Genomic DNA, 14,457 nt, shown 5'->3' on the forward strand with positions numbered 1-14,457 from the left:
AAGTGAAAACAACTGTGTAACTCAGTATTTAAGTTCTGATTATATCATAAAATACACGAATAAACAGATCACATTTCCCTCCTCAATAGCTTTCCTGTTTAACTTGCACTTGTTTGAAGAAGAAAAATTTCTATAAACTTCCTGTTTGACCGCATTTGTACTTATTGAAGTGGAAGATGACTCCTACGCTGAACTTCAAGTCAACAAGAACTTCTCTTGATTTTAGAGTTACAGGGTTGACAGTGAGCCACTGATAAAATTTATTCCATTTGCAAGTAGTTATCAACTACCTGAAACAGCTCCAAATGTGAAATGTCTTTCACCTGGGCTTTCCTATCATCTAAGCTGGCCACTACACAAGACATCAGCAATACCATCTGCTACTCAAATGACATCTGAAACACCCTAGCATAAAAATTTTCTTCTTTTTCTACAACTTTATATTCCAGTGCTGAAACATTGCTTTGAACAACTGATGTGACCTTTGAATAGATATGCCTCAAAAGTGTGTATAAGAGGCTTTCAAGACCAGAAAGAGACATTTAACGGCAAGTTGTCAGCACAGCATGCAAAGACTTAGTCATGAAAAACAGTTGCTTGATTAAATCCCTGTGCTCTGCACTGAAAAAAACCACTTGATAGAAGTCTGATTTCCATCTCTCCAACCGAATACTATCCATTTAATAAATTTTTTTCCCACCCTGCTTCTCCACACAGTGGAGTTCTGTCAGTGTGATGCCACTATAGGGAACAGAGCTTCATCACTGTAATATCAGAAACACAAATGAAGAGAGACAAACTCTTTTGGTACAATATAAGGTTATGTGAGCAACAGGCAAACATGTAAGACAAGTGAAGTGAGTTGTCAAATAAAAATAGTAAATGGACTGAGATTTGTCCTTTTGGTCCTGAATGGCAGGTGTGTGTTAACTGAAACAAGAAGAGATGACGTTTCTCAGTCTGAACAGGTATGTTTAGGACATGGTACAAGCTAACTCCCGGAAACAGATTCTCATGTCCATGCTCTCTCACAAGTTGTAAACTGAAATTTTTCAGAAAGGAATAGAGCAGACTGTTGTCATTGAAGAAAACGTGTTGTGTGGTCACTGAGCTGCAAATAGATCACTCAAGCTCATCATTTAACTTTATAACCATGAAAGTTTGAAGTAACATTTGAAGTTAACAAAGAAAGAAAAATTACATCACTACCAAGTGAAATGAGCTGTTGATGACAAGCCAGCAACCTCTTGTCAATCTCAAAATGTTTTGGTTTTTTTTCCTACCATTTAGCACATTAAGACTCACGGGGAAAAATAATTTCCCATGTGTACCAGTTACTGATCTTGATTAAACAAATGATGTCTGGTAAAAAGTTTCCATTAGGCTGCTATCGTGCTTAAATTAAGGTGAATGTTAACATTTTTATTTATACTGTATGAGCATGGCAAAGATCTGCAGTGCATTAACAGAACTGACTTAACTCAGAAATACAGAAAAGGGTTTGTTTATAAAAGGGTTTGCAAAATAGCACGATGGACTCCTTCCACCCTGCCAAAAAGTGTAATTTCCTGAATTTCACTTTTGAGTTGAGCACTAGCGTAACAGCATTCACAGAGAACCCCATGTCACAAAGCAGTTCAGTGAATATATATAAACAGGATATTAGCATATTTTCTCCAAAGTTAAAATATATACTAAAAATCAGAACCCCTTTTACAAACATGAAATATGCTGCTCAGCTGTCCACTGCATGTGCTCTTCAGTGCTCTGTGACAGATTTAGTGATAACCCATCACCCCAGCATTTCAGAAGGTACTATCAAACGGGAGGAGCAGCATCTCCCTCTTCCCCCCAACCGTCTTCCCTTTTACTTTTGTTAGCTTGCTAGTTAAAAACAGTATCTGATGCTGTCACCAAAATGCATCATTATCATTGGTTACTGTTACTGCTCCTACAACAATGACACTCATTCATTAAAACAATTCATGAAAACAATAAAAACAAACCACCTTTAAAAGTGGTCTGTTTTTAAGAACAGCGCATATTGCCAAGGTATGTAAAAGAAAAATCCCTACCCTTACCGAAAACTACCTTGCTTAATCCCTTTATCACAGCACAGCAATCTGTTCCTAACAAATAGCATGATGGAGGGGTTAGTATCTGATTACTTTTGCAAATCAATTCTCTGCTACAGACTAAATAGCAGTATTACAATTTAGATTCGACGGCAGTGCAACTTGGGAAGCAACCAGTTCATGTTAAGGTTTAAGGGCCATTCATTATTAAAAAATCTGATAAAAAACCCTCCAGTTACCAAAAATCTGGGAAAACCAACAATAAAGAATCCTGTAAAAACAAAAAAAACCCAAACTGGATGGAAGATTTTGGTCATTAATAAAAGAAAAACTAATATTCAAATGCCTTGTTTTATAATTCTCATTTGTTCTAAATCTGTTCCATTCTTACAACTTTCTATTATGTAAATCTGAACCTAAAACTGGTTTGGTTTGTTTGTTTTTTGAGAAGGTTACATCTTTAAGCTACTTTCATGGCTATTTTTTTTTAAAGTAACATTTACAGGCTGCTTAAGTGTTTATTTGTAAGATCCACCAGGCTTTGAGAATAACATATAACTAGTCTGGAGAGAGGTAATTTCCTAGTTTATTACTAACAATTTTATTTCTAGCACAGTCTTATGCTATCCTGAAGACAGCCATGTTGCATGTGGTACTTATTATAAAGGTGATAAGGAGAAAAAGTCTGAACAGATTTTTTTAAAATCTCTTTGGGAAGATTAAACAGTCTTTAATATATTATTTGCCTATTTTGGTCTTAAAGGGCATGTACCACGTCATCTGGAAGTACAATTAGTTGATTTTCAGAGGTTTAGAGCTAGACCAAACTACATGTCTAAATTCACTTGAATATTTGTATTTCAAAGTCCCTTAAGTTTCATGCTTTATTAGCTACAAATACAAACGTCATGCAGTGCCTACATTTTAAAGCATGAATATCCTTCCCGCAAAAACATTGCCTCGTATCAACGGTTTTCTTTTTTATTTCATTACAAGCAGGGTCACTGATTATCACTGATATGTGGATAAAAAGAAAATTTAATAGGTAATGCTCTATCTACTGCTACAGTTTTATGCCTGCTCAGGCAGTACACAAGATGACAACTTCCAAACGGAACAGAAAAATACCTGCACAAAGAAAATCTACCAAAGATTTCATCTTTTTTAATGTAGAGAACAGAGGGGAACATTACTCTTATGCAAAAAAATTATGTCACTTGGCACACAGGAATTGTTTAGACTAAAAAATGCTGGCAGTACGAGCTACCTCTAGAAGAAAGTCACAGATTGATAATAGAGTGGTGAACTGATGGCTGACTGGGAACATGCATTCAGTCTGACAGCGCTTCTGAGCAAAAGAAAGAAAAAATGTTATACACTCTCCATCCCTTGTTGCTGATGATATGAATCTTTGAAAATTATATTGCCCAATTCCCCTGAAAATCATGCTTAAAAGAAGCGGCAGGCAGTTTGCTGTGCCGTCTGGGATGATATTTTGGAGAATCTGATCACCAGGAATGCCCAAATTATTGTTATCTTAAAACCAAAACATAACCACAATGTTTTTTATTTTCCAAGTGCTTTTAATGTCTCTCAGAGACATTTCTTTCATACTCAAACTGCAGCTTTTAACCCTGGATCTGACAAACATTAATGTTGAGAATAGAAATATTCTCTCTCTTAGGTATTTTTTTTTTTTTAAAATCTCTCCCCAAAAATCACATTCCTTTCAAAGTGATTTAAAAATATAACATTTATTACTTGAGGCACTTGAAATACCTACATGTTTCAGGGAAAACATATCAGATCACTACTAGTATTCAAAACTATGCTAAAGCAAAGTACTTACAGAGCTATTGTATGTATTTAATTTCATTTTAAGTTTGCTTACATTTTCTGTTTAGAATAATAATTTTCAAGTGTCCTTGTAACCTGGCTTTCTGAAATAATCTAATTAGTTTTTAATAATGCCTTATTTGTGGCACCTTACTGGTTAAGTAATTTCACTGACTGCTACAACATAAAAATACTTTTGCATTTTGATTTGTAAGACAGAACAATGAGAAAAGCACAGATAAATAAAAGGAAACTTCTAGCATCCCAGGTGCCCTGGGATGTGATCATAATAATTTTACCAAGCAATAAAACTACAACTAGCCTTCAGATTCCTGGACAGGACTTTCTTGAACACCAGACATGACTGTACATGCAGTCAGCTTCTTCAGCACAGCTACATGCACTAGATATTCAAAATGTACTTTTTATTATTTTCCTACTTTTTCCGCCCCCCTTAACATTTGTAAAATGGTAGTATTTACTTAAGTTTTCCTCACATCATCTAGGCATATACTCTAAACTGGCCACAAAGGACAGAGACAGTTAACATAAAAGGTTTGCACTTCAAAAAGGCAATTGACCACACACTAAAATAGGGGTCTAGGGTAAGGGAATAGGTTCCCTCCAGCATATATTTGCTAGGTACTATGCTCTAGCACAATGAAGGAGCACATTTAAGCAACACTAATGCAACTAAATTAAAAACAAACTGTTGTTTTGTACAATAGTCTTGGTTAATTAAACTAACCCATATAAATAGTGGTTTTCTTGCATTTTTTACAGGAATCACTAACGCTACTGGGTTTGTTTGCATTGTCACAGTATTTTGTAAGCCACTGATTTAGTTCCATACAAGAACAGAATAATAAAAAAAAAATATTCCTTACCTCGAAGAGCTCACTTTTAAGATAAGTACCTGCACAGCGCAGTGCATTGCTGTGCAAAGATGCTTCAGTTAGCCCAGAAGCAGGGCAGCTGAGGCACTGCCCAGCCTAATTAGCCTTGCAGAGAAGGAGGCTTTATCAGCCTGGAAAATACACTCTGCCACAGCTTGCCGTTCCACTTCCAAAGGTAGCTCTTTTATGGCTAGCTCAAATATCCATGCATTTGGAGATCATGTAATACAGATATATTTCAGGCATGATACATTTTTTACAATGAATAAACATATCTAATGGTTACCATTCAGGTCACTCTTACTCCAGTTAATAAGGCTTTCTAGGTAAATAAAACTAATAAGCTAAGGAGTGAAAACTCCAGAATTCATTATGTTTCAAGGAACACTTTTTAGCTGTTTTAAAATCTTAACTTTCAAAACCAGAAACTATGTGCCCCTAGAGCATTCTAAATTATTTTAATTACACAACTGTTCAAATTAACTTAGTACAGCATCAAAGCCCTTTCCACAAGTATTCAGAGACCTCTGAAAGTTCATGAACCAAAACATGGTTTACTAGAAAAGCGAAGGTAAGCCTCAAAGAACAGGCGCAGAGACGAGAAATTACTTTCCCCTATATACTTACACTCCCTGACATGGTTTTCAGTACTGACAGTTCTCCATCTCTTCTTCAGGATGGAAGGGTTAAACAGAAGTCCATACAGAGAAGTGAATTTTCTCAATTTTCTTGAAAGGTACTCTGCAACGTTCAGCTCTGGTGTGTTCCATAATAGAGCCTACACACATGATTTTACTGTTTTGAAGTATTGCTTTATTACAGACACAGAAAATCTCTGAGATACTAACAGTTTTAAATATAAGAAAATAATTGTCAAGAATGTGTGCAGTAAACCTTCCACAGCAACCTTTTATTTTCAGAGCAACTTTTTCGCTATCAGGAAAATGAAAATCTTACTAAAAAGGCTTATACTGAAAATCTTGACATATATATGACACAATGAAATATGGTTTTTAGGTGTAAGACATACAAATAAACAATTTCACCTTCAAGATTAAAGAAAACAGATGGCAGGTCTCAGACTGCCAGAAAACTAATCCTTTTCCTTTTCAGATCTACAATGCTGCCATAAAAATCCAAGATTAGTATCTCCATCACTCTATTCAGAATCATATTAAGGTGATAAGCAATGGTTATTGCTGAGAATATAAAGGTAGTGACTGACGCTGATTCACTGGTAAATGCAATAACCTTACAATTGCTTCAAAAATTATTTTTTTTATCTTGAAAATGACATTAGCTTATGTCTGATCATGTTGCTAAGGTTTTTAAGGTGAACACTTGATTCTCAAGCATTAGTGTTTTAAATAAAATTTCTGTTTTCCAAAATGGTCATGATATAACACCTACGAAAATGCAGACTTAAGCTTCAGATTTAGAATAACATAACTAAACCACCATTTCAAGTTACTAGCTTTAAACCCTTGAGTATATTATAAAAACATACACATTGAAAAAAGCACTCCTCAAAACATATATACCTTAACACAAAGGCATGCTGCTTTATAAACATCTATTTAGACGATTGTCTAACTTCTAACACAGAAAATTGCTACTTTGAAAGAGATGAAAAAGCAAAGAGAAAAATCAATTGCAAAACTGAAATTACTTTAAAGAAAAGAAAGAAAACCTTGAGATTATCAGATGATGTCAGTATGTCAAAAGTAAAAGAAGTTTGATAAGAAGCTTGAGAGAAGCTCCATTTCCCACTTTTTCCAAGTGTAAATTTACAGTTTAACAACTGAAACTGGTCACTTTCAAAGACCTCTATATTGTCATAAATAAAATGGTGAAATTCCACATTTTTCAACGTTCCATCATACAAAAAAGCAGCATCCCTTAAAAAAGAAAATCTTACCCTTTCCCATGTAAAAGACAGACCTAGTGCATCAAACTGTTCCCTCATGTGTTGAATGTTACTGCAAAATAAAAAATTTAAAAATTTATTAACGTTAAAATATTTCTGTAATAAGATCATATTTAAAATCAGGTGCTTATAAAGTACTGAGAAATCAAAAGCCCTCGTTAACCTCTAAACACTATTATCTCACTAACAGTGAAACTCAAGGAACTATCAGAATACTCATCTTTAATCATAATTTTTAAAGTCCCTAGCATATTCTGGTTCCATTTCAATAGCTGTGTGTACAAGACAATGATTTTTCTTCTCTCGGTTTGAGCATAACTGAAAAGCAAATATGGCCCTGCAGTTTGAAGGAAATGTTCCTGAAGCATCACTTTGCGTTATTTTTAATTCTCTTTATTGCAGTTGAGCCAAAGGACCCTCTGAAATCTTCATGATGCTGTAGGACACGTTTTCACAATCAGCTTAATCCTGCTCTACTTTGGCAATGCTATCCTGGCTGTGTTTTGCTTTGACTCTGGTAATTGTGGTTGAGTTCAATCAGCCGAAGACATGCCCTACAAAAAGTTCTCAGAAAAACCGCAGCAGTTTTCTTGCCTGATCAAACCAATACTGTGGTTGCAAAAACATCTGAGCCAGCACAAAAGAGGTGATGGGAACTTATATCCTGGGAGGTGACACGGAACCCCTAAGCTTCTGGTGGCAGCACAGTTATAGATAAACTTACGTCAACTGTGAAACGGTAGGACTAGGCCATGGAAGCTTTAGTTTTAAAATGCACTAAATACAGTTTACCAAAATGACCACAATTACACAATATTAACTAGTGACCTGGTGTGAATTCATTCACATACTTTAAATTTGCTTAAAATTTCTTATGGACTTTTAACTTTCTACTAAAATGCATTATGTCAGATAAAGTGTCATCTCTTCTCCCACAGTGACTAATTTGACAGTCATGAAACCAAGTGTTTAACTCTGATCCAGAACAAACTTGTATTGATGAATAACTGAGTAATGCAAGTATCCAGTACTAACAGTTGCAGAGCCCGAGTTACACTAGAAAAGGACTGCCAGGAGGCCTGTATCAGTACGAGTATACCAGGAAATCCTCTTAGGGACTTACAGCTTCCACTGGGAGAAACCATACTTTCAGTAGTACTGCTTATATTAAAGCCCCACTCAAAATAACCTGCACCAATAAAAAAAAAAATCAAATCTGAGTGTCTTTCCACAAAGTTTCTGCCATTATACTAACTCTTACTAACAAACATTTCTGTGTGTTTTGCATAAGTAACTCGATCTTTAATTTGTTTTATGGTTTTTTTTCCTAACTTTGAGAATATAAGAAGTACTAGCCAATTGGAGCTCATTTTAAATCACCTCTTCAAAAAAATTATGATGCTCGGAAATATGGTTGTTCACGCCTGAACGAAGCATGTTGAAATGCTTACAGTGTGCCCCCTTTCACATGGGTGGCTGGCTCTGCTCCAGGGATGACTGAAACACACCAGGTTGCTACCACACCACCACAGCTTCACATTCAGTTCAGTCATCCCTGCTGTAGGCATAAGAAACATTCAGGATAGGAACAGTGGAGAAAACAGAAGACAGCAATTACTTCAGTGGTCAGAATTTAAACTCCCCGTATGATGAACTAACTTTCTTCCTTAGCATAAACAAACAAACAAACAAGAGTATGTAATTAATTTTCCTGTTTGGATGTTATTATAACCAGTCCCAATGATGATGTGCTAGCTTGTCTCAGTTTGTTGTTACAATATTGTTATCTAACTCTTAAAACTGGACAATCACTCTTTTCAGTACTATGGAAATTTTCAAAGCAAAATTTTCAAAGTAAAATTTTCTTCCAGTATCAAACGTCTTGTACTTTTAACTACCAGCTGAACTGCTTTAAGTGTACAGAACAATATGCACCCATTAACAAGAAAAGAGAAAAAACCAGAATAGCACAGAATGTAGCAGAAGAGGTTCAGCTCAGGCTGTGCCACACTTTTTGACACAGCCCTGACAAACTGCTTAGAGGAGACAGGCCAAGCTGCTACGGCACTTTGCTATTGCAGTCTCTCTGCCCCGCATGCTCACTGCTTTTCTATTGAACCAATTCAACCCAGTCAGCTGACAGAATGGCTTTCTTCTGAGTTAGCAAGCTGACTCAGTTCAACAAGATGTCCTATGGGTGCCAAAGCGAGTACAAGAGGTGAGGAGGGACGATGTAGTAGACAGAAGGGGAAAACACTAACCCTTTTATAGTCAACAAGCACTTAATGTCAGCCTCGTTGTCTCAAAACGACAACTGTCACTTCTTTGGGCCTCAGTTGTCATGTAGGTACGGATGACAACACTCTATGTGGTGAAGTTTCCATCAACATAACTGAGTTAAAAATGAGGCACTCAGAAATAACACATACGTAGATTTGTTTTACAGCTGAGCTTCAGTAGGCTTATTGAAGGAAAACAGAAATCATCAATTTACTGACCTTGCTACAATATAATTGATAGCCCACAACAGACTGCAGAGTGATGGTTCAGACACTCAAAAGAACAAAACCAAGATTTTGTGTCTTGATGGTTCTCACACATATTTTCATCTAAACCATACATGAAGGAAATTTTAAAAAATGAGCATAAATAACTCAGAATTTGTGTGTAGTGCACTCATGCATTCTTCCTAGGTGAAATCAGTTGCCATCACATTTTAGCTGCAAGAGTATCAAGTATCATAACACGGGACCAGAAGCACGAAAAAAAACTTAAAAGAAACAGCATTATCAAAGGAGGAAATGGATCAAGGTCCAAAAAGATACCACAGCCAGATTACTGCAGCCAGAGCACAACAAACAGCTACACTTCAGAAGACTGGTTGCAAAGTAATTTATAGATTAATTAATGTTTACTTATATAACTTTCTATGCATTTTAAAGAATATTAGGGGAACACAACATCCAGTTCTGTGGTCTAAAGCCCAAAATTTTCACAGAAATCAGCAGCAATAATGACTGCTTATCACTTTCCAAGACTCAGTCTCAAATGAAAAAAACTGTCTTATTCCTCTTTTGCATGGGACTGAAAACTGCTATTAAATCTAACCACGTAGCTCATGATTTTCAACTGTCTATTCTATACTAAGATTTAACTCACCATAATGAAATTCTGATTTATTTCTTACTCACTGATTTGGGTGTTTGGGAAATGTCACTCTTTCAATATTCTACCTTTTTACAAGTTATAAGTAATTGAGATGAAAACCTTGAAAATCATCCTGATACATTTGTTTTTCAAAACTGAATCATCTGTACAGTTCCATAAAACAATGGGCAAATAACCCTGGTTCTTTCTGTACTTTCTTCTATTTCTACACTGGTTTTGCTCTGTTTTGTTGGTTTATGGGGGTCACAGCATAGGTATTCCCAGTGGAAATGTCATATTACTTAAATTCATTAAAGTACCTTTGTGTCCAGCGTGCAGGGTGAAGCCCATGTTCAACTGCAGCATTTTCTGCTGGTAAACCAAATGCATCCCATCCCATTGGATTTATCACCTGTCAGCAAAAAGAAAAAAACCAAACACAACCTTACATAATTTTCTGGAATGGCATCAACAACACACACAGACCTCTAAATAATAATCAGTGTTCTGCATCCAAATAATGAGCAGTGTTTTGCATTGCAGTATTTGCTTTGTCTGAACTGAACCTCTTCCAAACATGCCCACTATGGCTAGGTCTGTTTTAAAAGATGAATATTGCATACTTGCTATCTACAATGTGATGTTAGAGGGAGCTTAAAGTATTATGTAATAAATCCCCATGACTATTTCAATACCAGGTTAACAATGACAAAAATCAATCTTTGTAGATTTGTGTGGTGGCCAAAGTTAGCAGTTGGTGCTACTGCTAAACAGAACCAAATATTCATCCGAAAGGAGGAGGAGAAGAAAGCACGCAAAACTAATTGAACCAACAGTTTTATAACAGTACCTGATGTGTAGCCTACTATTTTTTTTTCCTTTTGTTGAAGAAAAAAAGAAAAATACCCTATGATAACCTTAAATCCAACAGATAAAGTTACGAGGATGGGGGGGAAAGTTTTAGTCAAATTTTACTAAAAAGTCTGCAGATTGAAAAATTGTATTTCAAAACCTCAAATAAAGGTGGAGAAAATGTTTACTACAAAATATAATAGATAATTTTTTGAAGTAGATATATACCTTTCCTATTAACATGCAAATTATTTAGAAGAATAATCCAGCAACACAGTAAGTATTAAAAAAATTGCTTAATAATCAAGGAAAGAATGACCACTAGTTAGAAGCTGTCATTAAGCACACTTACATATTGGGTACCTGATAAAACCAATCCCATTTCTTACACCTATAAATTCAACAATTATGATTAAAGTTACACAAGTTTAACAATAGCCAAACAGGATTGAGTAACATTTTAAAGGTTGTAAGAATTAAAAGAATAAATATTTTTACACCTTTAAATATGTATTTATATAAAGAACTTGTTCTTCTGTGGCACGAAAGCAAACAAGCAGTAAGCAAGCAAGCCCAGCAATACTAATCTCATAAGCTATCTCAATGTGAAAAATCTGTTCGTTTCCAAAGCTTAAGAGCTACTTTTGTCACTGGTTTAAATTATTTTTATTCTTCTTTGCCACAACCTTTCAATCCTCTGACTTCAATGCATTCTTCCATAAGAAATATTTTATAGAACTGTTTAGAAAGGTGCCTTAGGCACCAGCTCAGTGTAAAAGCAACAGGATGTAACAGATGTGACTCCTCAACGTTCTCGATTTCGATACTGAGCTAAAACTAAACCTGCTGTATATCATTACTCTGCTCGTGCAGCAACAAAACCAAAGGTATTAAACTGTGATCAACTGTGATTCAAGCCAGTACAGTAAGGGTCCATGCACAGCACAATTTTTATTTATAAATCTAATAGAAATTGGAATGCTATTCTGTGTTACAAATTTTCCCCGTTATCCAACAGATTATTATTCCTCCTGTCACAGCGTCAGAAATATAAAAGTCAGATTTCCTAACTCCCCACTTCCTCATGTTATAAGCGTTACATGGAAAATCTCATTTGGAGCACAAACCACTTGCCGATGCCCCACTGAAGCACACCTTTCCCTGCCTTTCTCCTCTCCCTCCCTCTGCTAGTAATTAAAACTATTGGTATAAGAGAGAAACAAAAAAGAAAAAAAAAAAAAAAGGTAAACTTTACATAAACTACAAATCTCAATAGATTTTTGTAAGGACACAATAAATATTAGTTTCTGCAGCTCAGCTCTTTTTGACCATTATTAGTGCTGACCACCTGGCTCTAGACAGAAATGATCAAATAAACCATGTTTTTTGTCCATGTAGAATACATATTTTCTCTTATTTAAACACTGTTCCTTTAGACAAATGCCCTACATTTGCATCCCTACAAATACCTTCTTTTTCTATAAGCTGATGCACATAAAGTGAGATTAAAAAAACTACTCTTGATTAATTTTTGTAAAATTTGGCTTCTGAAGATATCCTGGCTATAGATAAGCAGCCAAAAGCAAGGCACAATCTCATTTCTCACGCTCATGAGCAAAAGGATGTGGGAGGAACAGCTTCACTACCGGTGACAAGCTCCCCAAAAGGGCTGACTGATGCTCCAGACAGCTAATGTGCAGACATTTTATCACTGTACCATCAGTGCTAGCAGGAGTTATCTGCTCACGCAGATCTTCCCAATTCTAGCATGTATATTAAAAATATCATACAGTGTATTCACTTATCACATTCAAAAGACAGTTCAATTTAACAACCAATAACATTCCTCAAGTTAAAGGGCTGAAGAAATAAGCTAATTCAAGTTTCAATCAGAAACCTGAATTTAAAGAGACATTAAAAATATCCTCAAATTAATCTCCAGGATAGATCTATTTATGTAGTTGCTATAGAGATGAATGTAACACACAGTGGTTTAGAAAATGATTTCAAGTTTATTGTCTCTTTTACTTCTCTACCGTGAATGGATTTGAAAGGTTTGTGAAATGCATTTGTCTAAACAATAGGTCAGCTTCTTCTGGCTGGAATGTGTTACGTATCTGCAGTTAAAACGCCACAGTCTCCACATAGCACTTGGCGTTACATCTTAACTCTGCTTAGCCAACATAAAACACAAGGCTGAGATTAACTATACCGTTCTGAAAAACAACAAAAATCTCAAGAGACATGGAAGGGGAGAAGAAAACATATTCCTAACATGTCAGAAGTTGGCACAAAGACTAAAGGAACAGTTTGACTGTTCAAAACAACAAAAAATAGGAAGAAAGCAATTTTGCAGACCAAAGGGTATTCCTTGTAGCTCCTTCATCATAGGCTCTAACCAGCAGAAAACCTGGCTGCTCCCTTCAGCATTACAGACGAGCAGAAGAAAAGAAAAAAAAGTTATCCACTTTCTTGAATGCTGACTTGATTGCTTCCCACAGCAGTCTCCAAACCTTATGCAACTGAGGGATCGATTCTGCTCGCTAGAGTGACCGTTCCTCCAAGCATCGCTCCTCTGTACAGACCGTATTTTCTCTAAGCCGCAAGGAGAAAGAAAAACAAATAATGAACATATCTCGTAAGAGGAGGCCTGCATAAGTCCGCAGATGTCTACACCTGGTAAAAGAAGGCAGACTGTAGTTTCACAGTCATTTTAAGACAGACAGTACTCTCTCCAAAGGTAGCTCTGTGTTTCTGGTCTTCATGATTAAGTGGACAGGCAAAATCTCCCTGGTTAAAACTACTAGGTTAGTCTTGAACACAGAGTGCTTAAGATCCTCAGAAGTTCGCATGATCTGGCAAGATCAGCTATGAAGGATTGGCATTTTCGACCATTCAGCATACTATGTTTTGCACAGGAACATGAAGTGGCAAGGAAGTGATTTATTCGTGTGTGAGGAACAAAGTGCCTGGCAACTGCCACACTGAGCGTTCTTTTCAGGATAGATTATTAAAAAGGAAAACAGTTGCATCATGAAACATTTTAGATCCCAACAACTCTGACTTCATAGTAGTTCGCAGCATCGCTGAAAGAATCACTTCACAGCATGGTCAAAAATCTGTTATTAACGATGTCTAGAGCTCTTAACGTGGGACAAAGCAGAGGAAGACAGTATCTTCCATTAATTCATTTCTGAGATCTCAGCTCTTCCTCTCAGAGGATTTTCATCTATTCACTGCCGTAACAATCAGCCCATCACACTGACATTAGTAGGCGAGATCAGCAAGTACTATGTAACACAAAGCTGACAATAATCTCATAACACTCAGTTCTCTGCCTCCATCAACATAACTAGGACAGACGATTCAGTGAATTTTCCTTAATGTTTATAAGAAAACAAAGAATTTGCTCTCCTGATGGGCTCAGTATATCTCAAGACTATGACCAGGGAGCTGATGTATCTTTCTTACATCTGGAGCGATGCATTCTAAATTTTAAGAAAGACAGCAGAATCAGTGTCAAAAATGCCTGTAAACAAATATATTCATTTCAGAGAATGTGAGATAAGAGAGCCAAAAATGAAAATTAAGAGGTTTGCTGACAGATTAGTGAGTGGAATCAATACAGCAAAGTCTATGTTCTGTCTGTAGTTATAGCCCCATGACACACTGAACGTGAACTAACCAAGAAAGGCTGACAAAATAGGCGATCTGTGGTCACGGG

The 14,457-nt window shown here is 36.1% G+C and overlaps 1 protein-coding gene across 2 annotated transcripts in view; it reads right to left on the bottom strand.

Moving 5' to 3' along the window:
* The window catches only part of LARS2 (leucyl-tRNA synthetase 2, mitochondrial), an 88,252-nt gene that overhangs the window by 62,015 nt on the left and 11,780 nt on the right, over window positions 1–14,457 (bottom strand). For both annotated transcript variants that reach the window (XM_063325356.1, XM_063325355.1), the window contains 2 exons: window positions 10,202–10,293; window positions 6,726–6,786 (listed from right to left, as the gene is read on the bottom strand). In XM_063325356.1, the coding sequence (XP_063181426.1) occupies window positions 6,726–6,786; window positions 10,202–10,293 (153 nt within the window). The remainder of the gene's footprint in view (window positions 1–6,725; window positions 6,787–10,201; window positions 10,294–14,457) is intronic.

The sequence above is a fragment of the Chroicocephalus ridibundus genome, chromosome 2 (assembly GCF_963924245.1).
Source record: "Chroicocephalus ridibundus chromosome 2, bChrRid1.1, whole genome shotgun sequence".
Lineage (NCBI taxonomy): Eukaryota > Metazoa > Chordata > Aves > Charadriiformes > Laridae > Chroicocephalus > Chroicocephalus ridibundus.